The following is a 21206-nucleotide window of genomic DNA, read 5'->3' as shown; positions in this document are numbered from 1 at the left end:
CCACCTGCCTTGGCCTCCTAAAATGCTGGGATTACAGGCGTGAGCCACTGCACCTGGCCAGTATTTTTAAATTTTTAAAATTAAATTCATTTATTTTCAGAGACAGGGTCTCACCCTGTTGTGCAGGCTGGAGTAAGCTCCTCGGCTCAAAGGATCCTCCTACTTCAGCCTCCTGAGCAACTGGGATTACAGGTGTGGCACCACTGTGTACACCTACAGTTTTATTTTATTTTTTTGAGTCAGAGACTCTGTCACCCAGGCTGGACTACAGTGGTGGGATCTCTGCTCACTGCAACCTTTGCCTCCTGGGTTCAAGCGATTCTCCTGCCTCAGCCTCCTGACTAGCTGTGATTACAGGTGCCTGCCACCACACCTGGCTAATTTTTGTATACAGAAGGGGCTTCGCAATATTGGCCAGGCTGGTCTCGAACTTTTGACCTTAGGTAATCCACCCGCCTTGGCTTACCAGAATGCTGGGATTATAGATATGAGTCACCTCACCAGGCTCTATAGTATATTTTATTTTATTTTACCATTATTATTGTTATTATTTTTGAGATGGAGTTTTGCTCTTGTTGCCCAGGCTGAAGTATAATGGCACGATCTTGGCTCACTGCAGCCTTCACCTCCTGGGTTCAAGTGATTCTCCTGCCTCAGCCTCCTGAGTAGCTGGAATTACAGGCACCTGCCACTATGCCTGGCTGATATTTGTATTTTTAATAGAGACAGGGTTTCACCATGTTGGCCAGGCTTGTCTTGAACTCCTGACCTCAGGTGATCAACCGGCCTCAACCCCCCAAAGTGCTGGGAGCAACCACGCCCAGCCTGCTGTTATTATTGTTTTTTTAAATTTTTTATTTATTACAAAGACGGGGTTTCACCATGTTGGTCAGGCTGGTCTTGAACTCCCGACCTCAGGTGATCTGCCCACCTTGGCCTCCAAAGTGCTTGGATTACAGGTGTGAGCCACCACGCCCAGCCCTGTTATTATTTTTAATAGAGATGAGGTCTCACTCTATTGCCCAAGCTGGTTTCAGACTCCTGAGCTCAAGCAATCTTCCCACCTTGGCCTCCCAGAGTGCTAGGATTACAGATGTGAGCCTGTATTTTATTTTATTTTATTTTTTTTAGGTGGAGTTTTGCTCTTTGCCCAGGCTGGAAAGCAATGGCGTGATCTTGGCCCACCACAACCTCCACCTCCCGGGTTCAAGTGATTCTCCTGCTTCAACCTCCCAAGTAGCAGGGATTATAGGCATGCCCCACCACGCCCAGCTAATTTTGTATTTTTAGTAGAAACAGGGTTTCTCCATGTTGGTCAGGCTGATCTTGAACTCTTGATCTCAGGTGATCCGCCTGCCTCAGCCTCCCAAAGTGCTGGGATTATAGGCATGAGCCACCTCACCTGGTCTTATTTGATTTTTAACTGATGAATAATAATTGTGTGTTTTTATGGTCTATCCTGTATTGGTTTTTGACACTTGGTTGTTAATATACTGCATATATATGCATCTTTCTTTGCCCACTGGATTGTAAGTTACTTGAGAACAGGAACTCCTGGGTCCACCATAGGGTCAGTACCAGCTCATCACATTATACCTGTTATGTTGAGAGGTGTCTTCTGTGGTTGGCATCTGGTGGACCAAGAGAACAGCATAGATTTGATGGGGGTGAGATCTGTAGGCAAATGGCCAAAGAGCTGGTATTGTTTTGGCTGCTTCTAAGTTGCTATCCAATGGTATTTTTCTTCACTGTTTTTTTTTTCTTTCTCTCTCATAGATTGTGCTTCTTGGTCAGACCCCGTATCAAGAATATGCGATACATTGCCAGTGAGTGTGTCATGGTACTATGGGTAATTGTGGGAAAGGGTGGGCAAGATCTAAGGGCCTTGGCCGTAAGGACCCTCTAACAAGGAAAGAATCTTCTGGGTTGGCGGGAGCACCAGTGGAGGGTATCTGCCTCCCTGCTGCTGTGTAACAGATGGCTCACAGCTTGCTTGGCTGCATTCCTTCTCTCTGTAGGTCTTGTCAATGCTGACAAAGTGGCTGGCCGAACTCGCAAATACAAAGTGATCTTCAGCCCCCAGAAGGTGGGTTTGGGTCCTAGAGGAAGTGGGATAAGGTAGAACAGGGCTGAGGACTAGGCAGGGGTAAGGGGCCAACAGCACTACCTCCCTGTCTCCGTTCACTTTCTGTGGCTGTAACAGAGTACCTGAGACTGGGTGATTTATAATGAACAGAAATTTCTTCAGCTCATGGTCTGGGGAGGTAGTGAAGTCCGAGAGCATGGGGCTGCATCTGGCAAGCATCATCCCGTGGTGGAAGGCTGGGAGGTAGAAGCCAGCACATGACACTGAGAGGCGCTCAGGGCCGGCCTTGCCTTATAGCCCCCCACTCCTGCCATAAGGACCTGAATCCATTCATGAGAATGCCTCCCTCATGACCCAGCACTGCTGCACTGGGGATTAAGTTTCCAACACATGAACTTTTGGGGGCCACATTCAAACCATAGCACTCCCTTAAAGCAAATGATATATGACTGAGCCAAATACCTGTCACTCTCTTTTCATTAACGTATCCTCATTTGTTTAGCAGAGGGCCTGTCATCTTACTGTCCCAAATAAAGTATTGAGGACCCGTTAGAGGAGGCCTCTGCATAGATTTCTCTAAATGAAAAGCTTCACCCTTGCAAAGCAGAACCTGCCTTGTGTCCCTAACACAGATCTAGGGTAGTGATGGTGCAGTGCTACAGCTTTTCAGTGATTTTCTCCCTGTATCCCTTTCGTAGTCAACACGGCAAATCATCGCCCTCCCTCCCCCTACTCCCCATGCTTATAGGGATGTGGCTGGGCTGCCCCAGGTTACTAGAACCATGCCACCTTATATTGGAAAAGCTTTTTCTTGCACAGAAAGGGAACCTTAGAGACTGTTTTACTCCACCCCAACTTTGAGCAGCTGAGGGAACTGACGCCCATGCTCACACAGTGAGTTAGCATGGCCGGCTAGAGTGCTGACTTCTTTTTTTTTTTTAAGACAGGGTTTCACCATGTTGGTCAGGCTGGTTTTGAACTCCCGACCTCAGGTGGTCCGCCCACCTTGGCCTCCAAAGTGCTTGGATTACAGGCGTGAGCCACTGCGCCCGGCCTGAGCGCTGACTTCTTTACCTCAATAATTGCAGTACAGATGTGGAGGTCCATCATAGTCCCTCCCTTTCTTGATTGCATTGAGCTCCTCTCTCACCTCCACATCAGCTAGCTGCATCCTCAATCCCAGCAATGGGAGGAATGATGTTCCAGGCCTTTACCTTACCAGCCATAGGCCTGTAAAGCTGTAGCACGCAGTGCATGCACACTTAGAGAAGGTAGAAACTAGAGTAGGAAGGACAGGGATTTATTCCTTTTCAATTTTCTAAGAAAATTCTAGAGAAAATAGAAGCAGTAACTAAGGACTGAAGCCTCTGAAGCCAGGCTGTCTGGATAAAATCTGCTCTTGAGGTCTTTTTCCTGTGTGGTCTTGGTTCAGGGACTGAGCTGTTCTGCGTCCCAGTTTTCTCACCTGGAAGATAGAATTGATGATAGTACTTATCTCTTAATTTAAGTGAGATGACTTTGAGTGTCTGTTGAAATAAGAAATCAAGTGGTACCCTCGGCGTGTATTGTTTTCTCCTTCTGTAAAAGGAATAAGCGGAAAGAGCCAGTGACCTTCCTTTGAATGTCACTTGAGAATTGATAACACAATCTTAGAAATATTTATCCGGCTTAGGAATACAAGCATGTGAAGTATTATTACCAGGGCAAGAAATTATTGAGTAGGACAACCACTCGGAGTTATAGATACTTCTGAATGTTATTAAAGGAGCCATGGCAATAATTTCTGGTTTACGGACTTTGATGAAGCCTTTTTATTTTTCGAACTATACGTTCAAGGACAGATTTTTCTGGGGGGTGGAGCAGGACAGTCTTGCTCTGTCACCCAGGCTGGAGTGCAGTGGTGCGATCTCAGCTCACTGCAACCTCCACCTCCTGGGTTCAAGCAATTCTCCTGCCTCAGCCTCCCGAGTAGCTGGAACTACAGGTGTGCGCCACCATGCCTGGCTAATTTTTGTTTGTTTGTTTGAGACGGTGTCTCACTCTCTTGCCCAGGCTAGAGTGCAGTGGCACAGTCTTAGCTCACTGCAACCTCTGCCTCCTGGGTTCAAGGGATTCTTTTGCCTCAGCCTTCCGAGGAGCTGGGACTACAGGCGCGTGCCACCACGCACAGGTAATTTTTTGTATTTTTAGTGGAGACAGGATTTCCCCTTGTTAGCTAGGATGGTCTCAATCTCCTGACCTTGTGATCCGTCTGCCTCTGCCTCCCAAAGTGCCAGGCTTAAGGGTTGAGCCACCATACCTGGCCTGATTTTTTGTTTTTGTTTTTTTTGAGAAGGAGCCTTGCTCTGTCACCCAGCTGGAGTGCAGTGGCGCAATCTCGGCTCACTGCAACCTCTACTGCCTGGGTTCAAGCGATTCCCCGGCCTCAGCCTCCCAGTAGCTGGGACTACAGGCACGCACCACAACATCTGGCTAATTTTTTGTATTTTAGTAGAGACAGGGTTTCACCATGTTGGTCAGGATGGTCTCAATCTCCTGACCTCGTGATCCGCCTGCCTCAGCCTCCCAAAGGGCTAGGCCTGAGCCACTGGCATGAGCCACTGTGCCCGGCCTAATTTTCTGTATTTTTAATAGAGGTTGGTTTTGCCAGATTGCTCAGGCTGGTCTTGAACTCCTGATCTCAGGCAATCTGCCCACTTCTGCCTCCCAAAGTGCTAGGATTACAGTTATGAGCACTGTGACTGGCCAAGGACAGATTTGTATTAACAGGGAATAATCCTACAAGTTAAAATAACCCTATTAGCCTCTACATTACACAAAAACAAAATTTGTATTTTTATGAGTGTTCTCCACTTAACAACCTTATCTAATCAAATTTTTTGACCTAATTTTGTATTAGGAGGCATCTCTATCTCTTCCTTGAGACTCCCTTTGATAATTATGAAGACTGGCAATTTTTAGACCTGGCTGTGGAATTCCATTACTTAGCATTAAAAGCTAAAAGCAGACGTGTAGATTTTAGTTTTCCTGGCAGAAATGAGTGAGAGATGAATAGGATTCTTCTGTGTAACTATAAAATAAGGAGCAGGTAGCATTGGTTACATCTCATAGAGCCAGTATGAAGATGAAGACAAGTGATTCTTGTAAAACGCTAAGAACCATGCCTAGTCCATTTTAAGGGCTTAAAACATTAGCTGTTCATAACGTCATCTCATTATCAAATGTGAGTGCCCTCAGCAGTCTTTCTCATTACTTTCAAATATTCACTCTTTCGCCACTTCTCTCAAAGGAGGAAGAGATCATGGCCTTTTCTAAGATGGGCCGTTCCATGCCAGTTCCTGGCCCCCCTTCTGCCTGCCTTCTCCATTATCTTGCTTTACCAGGTAGCCTTTCTCTTCTGCCTTCACACACATCCATCCCTTCTGAACGGTGTCTCCCATTTCATCTCTTCTCCCGTCAGGACTCCCCCTTCTTTCATGGTCAGGCTTCTGTAAAGAACGTTCTACTGCCGCTGCTTCTGCTTCCTCATCTCCACCTTCTTCGTTTCATCTAGCCTCCCTCAGGCCTCTGTTGTCAAATCCAGTGGTGTCTATTTGATGAATCCTACTAACTACCCTGGCGTTTGACACTGTTGCCTGGTCTTCCTTGCACCTCTGACCTTCCCTGCCTTGACTGTTGCTGTTTGCTGCTGCCCCTGCGTCTCTGGGTATTCTTTCTCAGTCTTCTCCGCCCTGCCTTGTACTCTGGCCCCCTTTCATCTTGGTGTTCCCCAGAGTCCTGTCATTCGCTCTCCTCTGTGTGTTCTTTTCTCTTGGACAGACCATCCACTTTATTATTTATTTATTTGAGACAGGGTCTCACTCTGTGGCCCAGGCTGGAATGCAGGGGCCCAGTCTCAGCTCACTGCAGCCTCGACCCCCTAGACTCAAGTGATCCTCCCACCTCAGCCTCCTGAGTAGCTGGGACTACAGGCACACACCACCATGCCCGGCTAATTTTTGCATTGCTTTGTAGAGGTGGGGTCTCACTCTGTTGCCCAGACTGTTCTAGTTCTGGGCTCAAGTGATTCACCTGCCTCAGCCTCTCAAAGTTCTGGGATTACAGGAATGAACCACTGCACCCAGGCACATCATCCACTTTAAACACCACTTATATGCTACTGAACCCCAAGTCTGTGTCTGTGTCTCCCGAGGTCCCGTGGGCATGTCCTAAACAGAATTCAGTCTCCCTTGCACAGCTCTTTCCCTCCCACCTGCTTCTCCACCATTTCCAGAGCACTTCATGCTATTCCTCTCATCACTGCCTGTCCAACTCACTTTTGAAGACAGCTGAGCTCCTCCTTTGTAAAGCTCTTCCATTCTCTCAGGGAGATAAGAAGCAATTTACTGAAACATAAATTAAATGGATGAGAAAGAAATGAAGTGCTGGGCTGAATCATTCTGATGGTCCTTTCCAGGTCTAAGAGTCTGGGTTCTCTTGTCTTTCACTGGGTTCGGTAATTATTGTCTTCATCAGTGACCACGGAGGAATCCCGAGAAGTGGAGAGAACAGGGAAGAAGGTAGTTACTAATCAGTTTCCTTTTCTCTTTCAGTTTTATGCATGTGAGATGGTGCTTGAGGAAGAGGGCATCTATGGAGGTGAGAGGAGATGAATGTGAGTGGGAAGGGAGAGAGAACATACAGAAGAAAAAATAATTGTTATTCTCCACCCCAGCTCCTTCTTTTCCTAGTCTTATTCCTGTTAGTCTAGCAGGAGGAGAGGTTCCTAAGAATGGGAATGGGAACAGGACTACAGATTAGAAGACTACTGGGGGCCGGGCACAGTGGCTCACGCCTGTAATCCCAGCACTTTGGGAGGCCGAGGGGGCAGATCACCTGAGGTCAAGAGTTTGAGACCAGCCTGAGCAACATGGTGAAACCCCATCTCTACTAAAAATACAGTAATTAGCTGGGTGTGGTGACACATGCCTGTAATTCTAATTCCATCTACTCAGAAGGCTGAGGCAGGAGAATCACTTGAACCCGGGAGAGGGAGGTTACAGTGAGCTGAGATCGAACCATTGCATTACTGCCTGGTCAACAAGAGCAAGACTAAGTCTCAAAAAAAAAAAAAAAAAGTCCAGGCATGGTGGTTCATGCCTGTAATCCCAGCACTTTGGGAGGCCAAGGGGGTGGATCACCTGAGATCAGGAGTTCAAGACCAGCCTGGGATTAGAGGAGTGAGCCACTGTACCCAGCCACATGAATGTAGCTGATGAATGTAGAGATGAAACCCCATCTTTACTAAAAATACAATAGTTAGCTGGGCATGGTGGCACATTCTAGCTACTTGGGAGGCTGAGTGAGGCAGGAGAATTGCCTGAACCCAGGAGGCGGAGTTGCAGTTGCCATTGCACTCCAGCCTCGGTGACAAGAGCAAGACTCAGTTTCAAAAAAAAAAAAAAGGAAAAAAAGAACACTATTGAGGTCGTGTGAAAGGAACACCAGGGCTGAGAGTTGGAAACGACCAACCACTCTTTTCGCACCTTCCAAGGCTCTCACAAGAAAAACTGGGCCTCCGCTCTGTGTATTCCTCACACGCTTCCTCACACAGCCCAAACCTCATCACAGCACTCCCTGCTGGAAATCCGGCAGCGGCTCAGTAGAAAGCCCAGCGCTCCCAGCATGCCTCCTGTCCCTTGCACAGTCTGGCCCCTCCTGTCCCACTAGCCTCATCCTGTGCTGCTTCCTTCTCCTGACTCACCACCCTGCAGCAACAGGGACATTACCCATGCTTTTCCAGCTGCCGAGAATGTTCTCCAGCCTACACCTTTTTGCCTTTCCAAGTCTTACCCAAATTCTTTTTTTTTTTTTTTTTTTTTTTTTTTTTTTTGAGGTAGGGTCTTGCTCTGTCACCCAGGCTGGAGTGCAGTGGCTTGATCTCAGCTCACTGCAACCTCCACCTCCCAAGCATTTCTCCTGTCTCAGCTTCCTGAGTAGCTGGGATTACAGGTGTGCACCACCACACCCTGCTAATTTTTGTATTTTTAGTAGAGATTGGGTTTCACCACGTTGGCCAGGCTGGTCTCGAACTCCTGACCTCAGGTGATCCGCCTGCCTCGGCCTCCCAAAGTGCTGAGGTTACAGACATGAGCCACCGCGCCCGGCCTCTTACCCATATTCTAAGCTTAATTTTCTCATCTTGAGAGAAGTCTTTCCTACACCCCCAGTTGTGGTTACATCCTTTTAATATTTGTGCTCACAGTTTGCGGCTTGACCTCTTTGAAGCAAAACCATGATTTCACAGTTTGTGTCGTACTTTGTCTGGTGTGTCTCCCCCACTAGACTGTAAGCTCCAGAAGGTTGGGAGTCTGTCCATTTTGCTCACTGCTGTTATCTCTGGTGTTCAACGTCGTCCTACATGTAGGCAGCTTTGAGTAAATACTTGCTAAAGAATGAATGAGTGAGCAGGTGTAGTGGCTCACACCTGTAATCCCAGCACTTAGGGAGGCTGAGGCGGGCAGATCACGAGAGGTCAGGAGTTTGAGACCAGCCTGGCTGACATGGCAAAACCCCCATCTCTGATAAAAATACAATAATTAGCTGGGTGTGGTGGCACATGCCTGTAATTCCACCTACTCAGGAGGCTGAGGCAGGAATCACCTGAACCCGGGAGGCAGAGGTTGTAGTGAGCTAAGATCCCGCCATTGCACTCCGGCCTGGGTGACAAGAGCTAAACTCCATCTCAAATAAATAAATAAATAGAGAGTGAATGAATGCTTTCTCGGCACTTTTGGTCAGCCCTCTAGTAAAAACCCACCACTTACCACATTGTATTACAGGCTGCTGTAGACGTGTCTCCTTTCCTTATCAGACCTTGAGCTCCTTAAGGGCAGGGGCTGTGTCTTCTTTGAGGCTCCATTGCTTAGTGCAGTACTGGTGTGTGGCAGGCGCTCAAATACTTGCTGCATGATTGTGGCGGGCCTTCCCTCTTAACGTGGAGCTAAGTACCTTCTGCAGGGAGGCTGATGCTTTCTATCCCCACAGATGTGAGCTGCGACGAATGGGCCTTCTCTCTACTGCCTCTTGATGTGGATCTGCTGAGCATGGAACTACCAGAATTTTTCAGGGATTACTTTCTGGTAAATACAGGGCCCTTGGGTCTTGGCATCAGGGGACAGGGACAAATGTGGGATCCAGAGGACTAGAAATACCAGTGTAATCTTTGTCCAACTGAAATAATTTATCACAAGCGATCGTGATGTAGTGATTGAGTGCTACAGATTGGTCTTTGTGGGACTTCCTGTGGAGCCAATGAAAATGAACCTTTCAGGCCTCCCACAGACCCTGCCTGCCTGTCCAGGGGCCAATGAAAATGAGCCTTTCAAGCCTCTCCCAGACCCTGCCATCCTGTCCCAGGCTTCCAGGGCTAGCTATTTTCCAGATGGTCCTGTGGGGTTGATTCATATGTTTGTGGCTTGTGTGGTCCCTGCAGGAAGGAGATCAGCGTTGGATCAACACTGTGGCTCAGGCCTTGCACCTTCTCAGCGCTCTCTATGGACCCTTTCCAAACTGCTATGGAATTGGCAGATGTGCCAAGGTGAGAGCCCTCAAGGTACTGGTGTCCCAGCAAACCCTATTTCCTCTGTTCCGGACCCACCTGGAGTTATCCAAGGGTGTCTGTGATATGAGGTGTATTCTTTACTTTGCTTTCATTGTTCTGGAATAGGTCCTCAGAGAGGAGAACTTGTGTGGCTAACAGAGGCAAGAGCCAGGGTCTCCTGGGTAGCATTCCTAAATCTCTTTATTTTTGGGACAGAGTAACACTCCTAACACTCCTTCTCATTGGCATGAAGGGGTGGGCAGGGATAGGCACAGGTGGGAGCAGAACAGGGGCACATGGTGAATAAGAGGAAGTATCACGTGGAAGGGGTTGGCTTCTGTAGGTATGGGGCTGCAGTAGAGACCTGGACACAAGACAGAATGTTCTGGGCCCTGGCAGATGGCGTATGAATTGTGGAGGAAACTGGAGGAGGAGGAGGATGGTGAAACCAAGGGCCGAAGGCCAGAGATTGGACATATCTTTCTCTTGGACAGAGGTAAATGATGCCCAGCACTCCTGTCATCTTTCAGCCCTAGAAGACGCTGGAATATGGCAAGTGTGGTGGCAAAGTTGAAATCCCAGCACGGTGTGTGGGGGGCTGGGTCAGGGAGAACCTTCGTATGAGCTCAGGGATCTCTGTTTCAGATGTGGACTTTGTGACGGCACTTTGCTCCCAAGTGGTTTACGAGGGCCTAGTGGATGACACCTTCCGCATCAAGTGTGGTGAGTGCCACTGTCCTCTGCATCTTGGCAAGATGGATGTGGTCATCAGCCTTGGCACCCGCCCACATGGGACAGGGCTTGTGGGAGAGACCCAGACCCTGAATGAACTGCTGGCTTCCAGACAGTTTGAGGACCTTCATGGCAGTTCAGGGAAGGGTAGGGGAAGTCCTCACTGGAGATGCTAAGAGCTGTCCCTCTGTTCTCAAAGGGAGTGTCGACTTTGGCCCAGAAGTCACATCCTCCGACAAGAGCCTGAAGGTGCTCCTCAATGCCGAGGACAAGGTGAGGGTATGGGTGCCAGCAGTGGACCCCCCGAGGGCTGCTGCTTACATGAGGCTGCAGGCCCAGCTCTGTGAGGGGAGGCTGAGTCTGGGAGGGTCTCCCCACCAGTTAAGAGCACACCCCAGAGCAGAGTGGACTCAACATGGATTTACGGGTCCCAGCTCAGCCTTCTTTGTATTTCTTTGTATTCCCGGCACACCGCGGCACGCTTCCTGTACTGTCATTCTGCTGCTCAGTTCTGTTCTGACAATGTGTTGCTCCCATCTGCTTCCCCTCACAGGTGTTCCATGAGATTCGAAACGAGCACTTCTCCAATGTCTTTGGCTTCTTGAGCCAGAAGGCCCGGAACTTGCAGGCCCAGTATGATGTGAGGCTCGGAGCCCGGGTCCTCTGTTTTCTCGCCTCAGTGCCTTCCCAAGGATGCTGTCCACAGACTCCCTTTCTAATACTATGACAAGCTCCCCGTCCTTTCTCATGGATGGATGGCAGCTGAGGGAGGGGGGTGCTTTCTTGTGTCTGAGGTTGGGGGTTCACCTTTGGGAATTTACCCACAGCGCCGGAGAGGCATGGACATCAAGCAGATGAAGAACTTCGTGTCCCAGGAGCTCAAGGGCCTGAAACAAGAGCACCGCCTGCTGAGTCTCCGTAGGTTTCAGCTTGAGGGACAGAGGGGAAGTGACTGTGTCCCCCCAGGAAAAGCTCCAGAGGACCATGGCCTCCAAGGAGGAGACCTCTGTTCATCTGACACATATGGTCTTATTTGCTGTAAAGTGGGAAGAAGTGCTTTTGGATTTTACCTCAAGAGGTTTTTATTCTTCTGGACAGTAAAGAGGCATCTTTCTAGAACCAGGAATAGATCAGCTCCCTTTTTGTCCAACCTGCAGATATTGGGGCCTGTGAATCCATCATGAAGAAGAAAACCAAGCAGGATTTCCAGGAGCTCATCAAGACTGAGCACGGTAACTGCAGCAGCCTTGCTGCGCTACTGCCCACACTTCTGCCCTGCTCCCAGCCCCTTCCCACCCTGAAAAGATGTTCTCTGGCTCTTTCCAGCTGACATTGGGAAGCTATGTGGAATGCTGGTTCTTGCTAGAAGTCCTGGGGGTCCCTTAATCCACCCCAAGGATGGAGAAAGAGATGGGGAGACAGACACCTGTTAGCATAGACGGCAGCAGCTGAGCTGGTTCCCCAGTAACAGGCTCTCCTCTGATTACTCACAGCACTGCTAGAGGGATTCAACATCCGGGAGAGCACCAGCTACATTGAGGAGCACATAGATCGGCAGGTGCGCAGGTGGAGGGCCCGGGGAGCCGAGAATGGTGTTTAGAGGTGGAGACATAGAACCCAGCAGGTGCGCAGGTGGAGGGCTGGGTGGAGCCGAGAATGGTGAGGTCAGCCTCCAGCAGAGGGGAAGGACACATGTCCTGAAGCTTCAGTTCTCCTTGATTCTTTCTTCCTGTGCAGGTGTCGCCTATAGAAAGCCTGCGCCTCATGTGCCTTTTGTCTATCACTGAGAATGGTGAGCCCAAGAGCCTACGGATGAGAATGTCAGACTGAGAAACTATGCCTTAGGGACGGAAGAAGTGATTTTGAAAGGCTAAGGCACACGTCTTAGCAAACAGAATGTTTCCCTGTAATTTGGTGGATTCTTTTTTGTTTGGGGTGAATCATCACCAGGCCACAGGGGAATGTATTGTTTTTGCCCTAAGTGGGACCACATCCAGGCCACCCTAGAACCCAGCCACATCTTAGGACTGCAGGGGTGCAGAGCTGAGTGGGACTTCTCTCACACTCCGTCTGTCTTTATTTTCAATAAGATAAAGATACATTCCAGGAAAAAGGGATAGCAAGTTAATTTCATGAACATTTATTTTATTTATTTATTTTTTTGAGATGGAGTCTCACTCCATCACCCAAGTTGGAATGCAGTGGCACGATCTCGGCTCACCACAACCTCCGCCTCCCTGGTTCAAGCGATTCTCTTGCCTCAGCCTACTGAGTAGCTGGGACTACAGGCGTGAGCCACTGTGCCCAGCTGGTTGTCATGAACATTTCTAAAATCTCAGATTCTGCAACCTTCGTGGCAACTTCATTTTACTGTTGAAGTCTTCCAGTTGGTGAATATTCTTGAAGGTTGCCCCTTCTTTTTCTTTTACCTTTTTTTGGGGGGTGGGGACAGAGTCTCGCTCTGTTGCTCAGGCTGGAGTGCAATGATGTCATCTCAGCTCACTGCAACCTCTGCCTCCCGGGTTCAAGCGATTCTCCTGTTAGTCTCCGAGTAGCTGGGATTGCAGGTGTAGGCCATCACACCCAGCTAATTTTTGTATTTTTAATAGCAACGAGGTTTTGTTATGTTCGCCAGGCTGGTCTAGAACTCGACCTCAGGTGATCCACCTGCCTCAGCCTCCCTAAGTTCTGGGATTACAGGCATCAGCCACTGTGCCCAGTCGAATGTTGCTTTCTACCCAGAGAAGTATTCTACTTATTCTAAATCTCATTTACTATAGTTAGAATCCCAGTTATTCTCTCTTTTGTTTTTTTAGTGGAGTTTCGCTTTGGTTGCCCAGGCTGGAGTACAATAGCATGATCTCAGCTCACTGCAACGTCCGCCTCCCAGGTTCAAGTGATTCTCCTGCCTCAGCTTCCCAAATAGCTGGGACTACAGGCATGCGCCACCACGCTCGGCTAATTTTGTATTTGTAGAGACGGGGTTTCACCATGTTGACCAGGCTGGTCTTGAACCCCTGACCTCAGGTGATTCACCCAACTTGGCCCCCCAAAGTGCTGAGATTACAGGCATGAGCCACCGTACCCGGCCTAGAATCTCAGTTATTCTTACCTCTATGGAGAAAAACATTTAAGACCATGCTTTTGGGAGTCATTTGAACACTTTTCCTGTTTCTCAGTAGTTGTGAAGCAGTTCCTAGTAGAACTGCCCCTTAGCCAGAAAGAAATGCATGAGTCGTCACTTCTCCTTCCCGCGCTGAATCCGCCCCCACCCCCCTATGATCACCTTTAGTTCTGGTGTCCCCTCCTCAGCACACTCATGTTTCACAACTCTTCTTGGGAACTCCCAGACCCAGGCTTTATCTTTCAATAAGCAAGCTTAAATTTAGAACCAACTGTATACTCTACAGGGTTAACTGAGTCCCTCCTGAAGAAGGCATTGGATGCTGGTTTATCTGTACATTTTAGGGTGCCTCTGCTGGCCTCTTGCTCATGCACCTGTCTTATTTTCTTCACTCTTAGGTTTGATCCCCAAGGATTACCGGTCTCTGAAAACACAGTATCTGCAGGTAAGGCCTGGAGAATGTATTGTTGAGGGAACTTGGTGGAGGGTAGTTATTGGGCATTTTTGAAAGAGGCAAAAGAAGTGGCCCCTTTCCTGCCTCGATTACCTTCCTGTTTCCATTCTGGCCTCCCTCCTAGAGCTACTAGGGAGCGTCACCTTTGAGCACGCCTCTCTGCCCTTTACTCTTGTTTCACCCCATACACTCATGGCACATGGCCAGTGCTGAGAATTCAACATTTCAGTGCTGGCCCCAGTGGTGAGTTCTTACTGATGGTTGTCTCCCTCATTTTAGCACTGTGTGAGGCATTGATTCTGCTTTCCTTCCTGGTTCAAGTCTTACTTCTTCTGGGAAGCCTTCCCCATACATCCATAGGTCTTTTTGGTTTTTTTTGAGACAGTCTCGCCCTGTCGCCCAGGCTGGAGTGCAGTGGTGTGATCTTGGCTCACTGCAACTTCTGCCTCTCTGGTTCAGGCGATTCTCCTGCCTCAGCCTCTAGAGTAGCTGGGATTACAGGCGCACACTACCATGCCCAGCTAATTTTTGTATTTTTAGTAGAGATGGGGTTTCATCATGTTGGTCAGGCTGGTCTCAAACTCCTGACCTCATGATCCATCCACCTCGGCCTCCCAGAGTGTTGGGATTACAGGTGTGAGCCACCACACATGGCTCATGCTGCTTTTTATCCATTTTTGTTTGGTGTAATTCTTTCTTTTTTTTTTTTTTTTTGAGGTGATGTCTCACTCTGTCACCCCGCCTGGAGTGCAATGGTGCGATCTCAGCTCACTGCAGCCTTTGCTTCCCAGGTTCAAGCAATTCTCTGCCTCAGCCTCCTGAGGAGCTGAGACTACAGGCCTGAGCCACCATCTCAGGCTAATTTTTGTATTTTTAGTAGAGATGGGGTTTCACCATGTTCATCAGGCTGGTCTCAAACTCCTGACCTCAAGTGATCTGCCTGCCTTGGCCTCCTAAAGCCCTGGGATTAGTTAGAGGCGTGAGCCACTGAGCCCAGCCCCTGTTTGGTTATTTCTGATGTGAAAATGTATCTCAACAAAATGTGAGCAGAGGCTGCACAGTCCTTCTCTCGCTCACCTCTGTAGAGGCTGACAGTGCTTAGATGCTTTTTGGAAACGCAGTAAATAGTCTAATTGCATCTTCTTCAGAGCTATGGCCCTGAGCACATGCTAACCTTCTCCAATCTGCGACGAGCTGGGCTCTTAACAGAGCAGGGCCCCGGGGACACCCTTACAGCCGTGGAGAGTAAAGTGAGCAAGCTGGTGACCGACAAGGCTGCAGGTAAGCAGGGAGCACAGGTGGCCTCTGCTCCAGCTGTGGTCCTGACTTCTTTCAACAGGCAGCACACGGGGAGGGACGGAATGAACTGGAGAAGCCGGATTGATTCCTTCCTATTAATGTCATGACGATTACTACCACTACTGCTAGTAGGAGCGGTTTCCACATAGTGAACACTTGCCATGCTCTCAGCCCTTTAGTTTCTGATTTAATCCTCACAAAGACTCTGTGAGGTAGATTTTCTCATCCTCATTTTATGGATGATGAAACTGAGGCTTAGAGAATGAAGTGATTTGTCCCAGGTGCCTTAATAAGTTAGGTTGGGGGCCGGGCGCAGTGGCTCAAGCCTGTAATCCCAGCACTTTGGGAGGCCGAGGCGGGTGGATCACAAGGTCAAGAGATCGAGACCATCCTGGTCAACATGGTGAAACCCCGTCTCTACTAAAAATACAAAAAATTAGCTGGGCATGGTGGCGCGTGCCTGTAGTCCCAGCTACTTGGGAGGCTGAGGCAGGAGAATTGCCTGAACCCAGGAGGCGGAGGTTGCGGTGAGCCGAGATCGCGCCATTGCACTCCAGCCTGGGTAACAAGAGCGAAACTCTGTCTCAAAAAAAAAAAAAAAATAAATAAGTTAGGTTGGTTTAACTCCAAAGCACATAGCAGTAAACTCGGGTCACCCTGTGGATTGCATTTCGTAGAGAGCTGGTACCCTGTAGGAGGGGGAAGGCTGTGGGTGGGGAGTATCTTGATTAGTTCCAGGGAATGGTACGTGAACAGGTTCCGAGAGTCTTTGGATGTGACTGGTGCTGTCATGTCCTGAACGGTGTTGCCTGTGGCAGTGTCATGAACGCATAGACCTTCGGTGAAACCTGACACAGATTTCTTCCCCAGGAAAAATTACTGATGCCTTCAGTTCTCTGGCCAAGAGGAGCAATTTTCGTGCCATCAGCAAAAAGCTGAATTTGGTATGTGGAACAGGGATGGTTAGGGGAGATGGTGGGTTCATTCCATTCTGGAGTACTTTTTTGGGGGGCAATGCAGTCTTGCTCTGTTGCCCAGGCTGGAGTGCAGTGGCATAATCTCAGCTCACTGCAACCTCTGCCTCCTGGGTTCAAATGCTTCTCCTGCCTCAGTCTCCTGAGTAGCTACAGGCATGTGCCACCATGCCTGGCTAATTTTTATATTTTTAGTAGAGATGGGGTTTCACCATGTTGGCCAGGCTGTTCTTGAACTTATAACCTCAGGTGATCCGCCCACCTCAGCCTCCCAAAGTGCTGGGATTACAGGTGTGAGCCACCGAGCCTGGCCCACTGTGGAGTACTTTGAATCCACAAAAACCTTTTTGTCATTTCATGTGTGTAAGAATTCTTTTGCTGGGTAGTCTTATAACATTGTAGATTCATTCATCTAATCCACATGTAACAAGCACCTGCCAGTGCCAGAGAATAAGTGCTGCTTCAGTGACAGCCATATCCCATGTCACTTGAGGGCAGGGAAAGGAGAAGCCTCCCCTCCAGCCCTTCATATTATTCAGTAATGGCACATGGGAACTCATTCCAGAGAACTGGCAGTTGCTGAACAGAGACTGCCATCTTTGGCTACGGATCCTCTTTCCAGGGCTATTGCTACTTCTCCCTTTAGTTGAAGTAAGAACTGTTCTTTGGGCTTTGCCACTTTCTCTGACCCTGTAAACGGTTAGGGAGCTGAGCTGTTATTTGCCTGATGAATTCCCTTTGTCTTACAGATCCCACGCGTGGACGGCGAGTATGATCTGAAAGTGCCCCGAGACATGGCTTACGTCTTCAGTGGTGCTTACGTGCCCCTGAGCTGCCGAATCATTGAGCAGGTGAGAGCATGTTACTCTTGCTTCCATTTGTATTTCACTCTCTTTGATTTCTCTTGGCCCCTGGCCTGTCTCAACTTTGTTTTTTCTTTGAGAGATGGAGTCTTGCTCTGTTGCCCAGGCTGGAGTGCAGTGGCACGATCTCAGCTCACTGCAACCTCCGCCTCCCCGATTCAAGTGATTCTCCTGCCTCAGCTTCCCAGGTAGCTGGGCCTACAGTACACTCAGCTAATGTTTGTATTTTTAGTAGAGATGGGGTTTCATATAGATTGGGCCGATTCTATGTTGGCCAGGCCGGTCTCAAACTCCTGACCTCAGGTGATCCCCCCACCTTGATCACCTAAAATGTTGGGATTACAGGCGTGAGCCACTGCACCCGGCCCTGTCTCAACTTTTTGCCACTTGAGTAATGAGCAAGAAACGTGACAGTCTGGCTGCTGTACCCTTCCTTTCCTAAGCCTGACACTGTCTGTAGCCTTGAAACAGTGCTTATGCCTTCCCAGGTGCTAGAGCGGCGAAGCTGGCAGGGCCTTGATGAGGTGGTAAGGCTGCTCAACTGTGGTGACTTTGCATTCACAGGTATGTGGCATCGACAGTGGGGTAGGCTGGCAGTGAGGGGTGGGCTGGAGGCACCACTCAGGACTAGCGTGTCAGGGAAGAGCTGAATCTGGTCTGATCCTCACAGACATGACCAAGGAAGACAAGGCTTCCAGTGAGTCCCTGCGCCTCATCTTGGTGGTGTTCTTGGGCGGTTGCACATTCTCTGAGATCTCAGCCCTCCGGTTCCTGGGCAGAGAGAAAGGTAAGAGAGAGCACAAAGATGAGAATTGGCCTGCATTGTATCTGGCCAACAAAGCGTCGGCTGGGTACGGTGGCTCACGCCTGTAATTTCAGCACTTTGGGAGGCCGAGGCAGGTGGATCACCTGAGGTCTGGATTTTGAGACCAGCTTGACCAACATGATGAAACCCCGTCTCTACTAAAAATACAAAAATTAGCCAGGTTTGGTGGTGGGTGCCTGTAATCCCAGCTACTCGGGAGGCTGAGGCAGAATTGCTTGAGCCTGGGAGGCGGAGGTTGTAGTGAGCTGAGATCGTGACACTGCACTCCAGCATGGGCAACAGAGCGAGACTCCATCTCAACACGCACACACTCTGAACACACACACACACACTCTGAACACACACACACACCCAACACACACAGGCACACTCTCTCTCTCAACACACACACACACACACACACACATACACACACACACACTCACTCACTGTCCTGCACAGGAATATTTTTCTCCTGGCCTTGGGGTACAGCTTGCCATAGCCTTACTGTGGGCTGCTGTCGTAGGGAGCCAGTTATCTGAGGCATAGAAAGTAGTGGTGCCCAGGAGTATGGCACTCATGTCTCTGTCTATAAACTGGTGCTCTGATCCCATGGGGACTGTGGAACTGGAGGGGCTGCATGATTACCACGGGGGCATAAGATCTGCGCTGTCTCTTTTGCTGCTGCATTTGCCTCCTTAGGCTACAGGTTCATTTTCCTGACGACAGCAGTCACAAACAGTGCTCGCCTGATGGAGGCCATGAGTGAGGTGAAAGCCTGATGTTTTTCCCGGCCAGTGTGGACATCTTCCCTGGACACATTCCTCAGTGGGATGGAGGCTATAACCAAGTGTCCACCAACTACCCCGCGGGGGGAGCATGGAACACGTTGGGATTTAGAGAACATATCTAAGAAGAGAGTTCACTTCCTACTCCCAGGACAGTTCTCTTTTCTGTTCATGAAGTACAACCCATGCTGCTAAGATAACAAGCAGGAAGAGATAGCCTTTGCTAAATCCTGTTTGAATATCCTTGTAAATAAAGCCACTGCTCTCAGATGTAGTGTGTTCGGCGTTCTAGACACGCACCTCCATCTTTATTAGTGAAAGCCCCGTGGGTCCCTCTGTAGGGGCACCATATGCTTCTTGGCCTGGACTCCGTAGTGGCTGCAGACTGGTCTGGTTCTTCCCTGTAAAAATCACTCAAATGCTCTATTCCTGAGTTTCCTCAACCATAAAATGAGGAAGATGGGTGAGGTGACCAGCAAGCACCTTTCCAGCTCTAAAATGTTGTGATTCATTACATTTTTGAGAAAATGACTTTGTTGTTTTAACTTAAGGAGGCACTTTAATTTTAAGCGTTTTGTTTCTTATTGCAGAATGAAAGATTGTGTCCCTTTAGAGCCATTTCAGGCAGCAGCAAACAATGCTCCTATAAATGTACCAGCACCCTCCTCATTGCTGATGCTAGCAGCCTTTCTGTCTCTTTCCTTACCTTTTAAAAGTTATGAAATACAGGCCCGGGTGCTGTGGCTCATGTCTGTAATCACTGCGCTTTTGGAGGCCGAGGCAAGAGGAATGCTTGAACCGTGGAGTTTGAGACCAGCCTGGATAACATGGCAAGACTGCATCTCTATAGTAAATTTAAAAAATAGCCGGCCAGGTGCAGTGACTCACGCCTGTAATCCCAGCACTTTGGGAGGCTAAGGAGGGTGGATCGCCTGAGGTCAGGAGCTCGAGACCAGCCTGGCCAACATGGTGAAACCTCTTCTCTACTAAAAAGATAAAAATTAGCTGGGCATGGTGGCTCATGTCTGTGATCCCAGTTACTTGGGAGGCTGAGGCAGAAGAATCACTTGAACCCGGGAGGTGGAGGTTGTAGTCAGCTAAGGTTGTGCCACAGCACTGCAGCCTGGGTGACAGAGCAAGACTCCGCCTCAAACACAAACCAAAAAAAAAAAAAAAATTAGCTGAGTGTGGTGGCACACGCTTGTATTCCCAGCTACCGGAGAGGCTGAGGTGGGAGGATCCCTTGAGCCCAGGAGGTTAAGGCTGCAGTAAGCTGTGACCCGGTCTCCAAAAAAAAAAAAGGAATTATAACCACCTATATTAGTGGCCTCTTTTCAGGCCTCTTCCAACTTGATCTCACTGATGACTACCTTTTCCTTGAAATTGTCTTACCCAGCTTCCATAGTGCTCTATTTGTCCTCCCACAGTCTCCTAGCTTGTTGCTCATCCCATTTGCTCTCTCTGCCCTTCGCTGTAATCCACTTCCAGACCTCAAGCTTTCATCTCACTCCTGAGCTGCTTGCAAGTATTTCCTACCTGGTCATTCCACAGGTACTTCAAACTCAGCATGTACAAAATAAACTCATGAGTGGAAGCTCTTGTCCCTACTTGAATCCTTTAATCTGCTCTTCTTCCCTTATTCCCAAGCTTTGTTCAAACAAGCAAAAAGTTGTATCCTTGACTTCAGATTTTTTCTTTCTGTGCTCCACCTTCAGCTGGTTCCCTTGTCCTACTGGTTCTCATTTCTAAATGCCTCTAGTTCCTGTCCTCACCATCCCTATGACAGAGGTCTTTATTGTCTCTTGCCTGGGTTTTTGCAAGAGTGTCCCTCCAAGCTGCTCATCCTCCCATCTGTTCCCCACTCCACAGTACTGCCACTTACTAAGAGGAAGAAAGAAAATCAAAACGTGAGTTACTGGATCATCAAAAGTATTCTTCCTATAGAATAATGATAATTCTGGCCCTGGCATAGTGGCTCACACCTGTAATCCCAGCACTTTGGGAAGCCGAGTTAGCTGAATCACTTGAGTTCAAGACCAGCCAGGCCAACGTGGTGAAACCCTGTCTCTACTAAAAATACAAAAATTAGCCAGGCATGGTGGCACGCACCTGTAGTCCCAGTTACTCAGAAGGCTCAGGCGGAGAATCGCTTGAACCTGGGAAGTGGAGGTTGCAGTGAGCTGAGATCGCATCACTAGACTCTAGCCTGGGCAACAGAGCAAGACTCTGTCTCCAAAAAATAAATAAATAAAAATAATGATAATTCTTTATAAGAATATATTCCAAGGAAAAGGCATTCCTCAAGCATCGAGCTAGAATTTTGAGTGTTATGTCAAGCTAGTGTACAAGACCAAAGGCACTGCCAACAGGGCAGTTGGTCCTCAGAAAGAATAGGTGGCATCAGAAACAGATTTAAGTAAACAGTGGCAAAGCATTGCACCTCCCTCCAGTAGAAATATATGACCCTGTCATAGGATTTTTTTTTTTTTTTTTTTGAGA

General features: G+C 48.7%; 1 protein-coding gene across 4 annotated transcripts in view; it reads left to right on the top strand.

The window, feature by feature from the left end:
* Window positions 1-19238, top strand: part of VPS33B (VPS33B late endosome and lysosome associated) — a 22413-nt gene extending 3175 nt beyond the window's left edge. For 3 of the 4 annotated variants that reach the window (XM_017517813.2, XM_017517834.2, XM_017517823.2), the window contains 20 exons: window positions 1777-1826; window positions 2019-2086; window positions 6679-6724; window positions 9113-9207; window positions 9561-9665; window positions 10068-10164; window positions 10314-10391; window positions 10600-10673; window positions 10954-11040; window positions 11228-11318; window positions 11558-11632; window positions 11894-11958; window positions 12138-12192; window positions 13923-13969; window positions 15127-15259; window positions 16148-16221; window positions 17001-17102; window positions 17603-17678; window positions 17785-17901; window positions 18622-19238. In XM_017517813.2, the coding sequence (XP_017373302.1) occupies window positions 1777-1826; window positions 2019-2086; window positions 6679-6724; window positions 9113-9207; window positions 9561-9665; window positions 10068-10164; window positions 10314-10391; window positions 10600-10673; window positions 10954-11040; window positions 11228-11318; window positions 11558-11632; window positions 11894-11958; window positions 12138-12192; window positions 13923-13969; window positions 15127-15259; window positions 16148-16221; window positions 17001-17102; window positions 17603-17678; window positions 17785-17901; window positions 18622-18701 (1615 nt within the window). In that variant the 3' untranslated portion in view covers window positions 18702-19238. Of the gene's footprint in view, window positions 1-1776; window positions 1827-2018; window positions 2087-6678; window positions 6741-9112; window positions 9208-9560; window positions 9666-10067; window positions 10165-10313; window positions 10392-10599; window positions 10674-10953; window positions 11041-11227; window positions 11319-11557; window positions 11633-11893; window positions 11959-12137; window positions 12193-13922; window positions 13970-15126; window positions 15260-16147; window positions 16222-17000; window positions 17103-17602; window positions 17679-17784; window positions 17902-18621 lie in introns of all 4 variants that reach the window. The other variant, XM_017517840.2, reaches the window with a different exon arrangement.
* The last annotated feature ends 1968 nt before the right edge of the window (window positions 19239-21206 follow it).

The sequence above is a fragment of the Cebus imitator genome, unplaced genomic scaffold (genome assembly GCF_001604975.1).
Source record: "Cebus imitator isolate Cc_AM_T3 unplaced genomic scaffold, Cebus_imitator-1.0 Scaffold19, whole genome shotgun sequence".
NCBI classification, from domain to species: domain Eukaryota; kingdom Metazoa; phylum Chordata; class Mammalia; order Primates; family Cebidae; genus Cebus; species Cebus imitator.
This window is presented reverse-complemented; position numbering and strand designations above follow the sequence as displayed.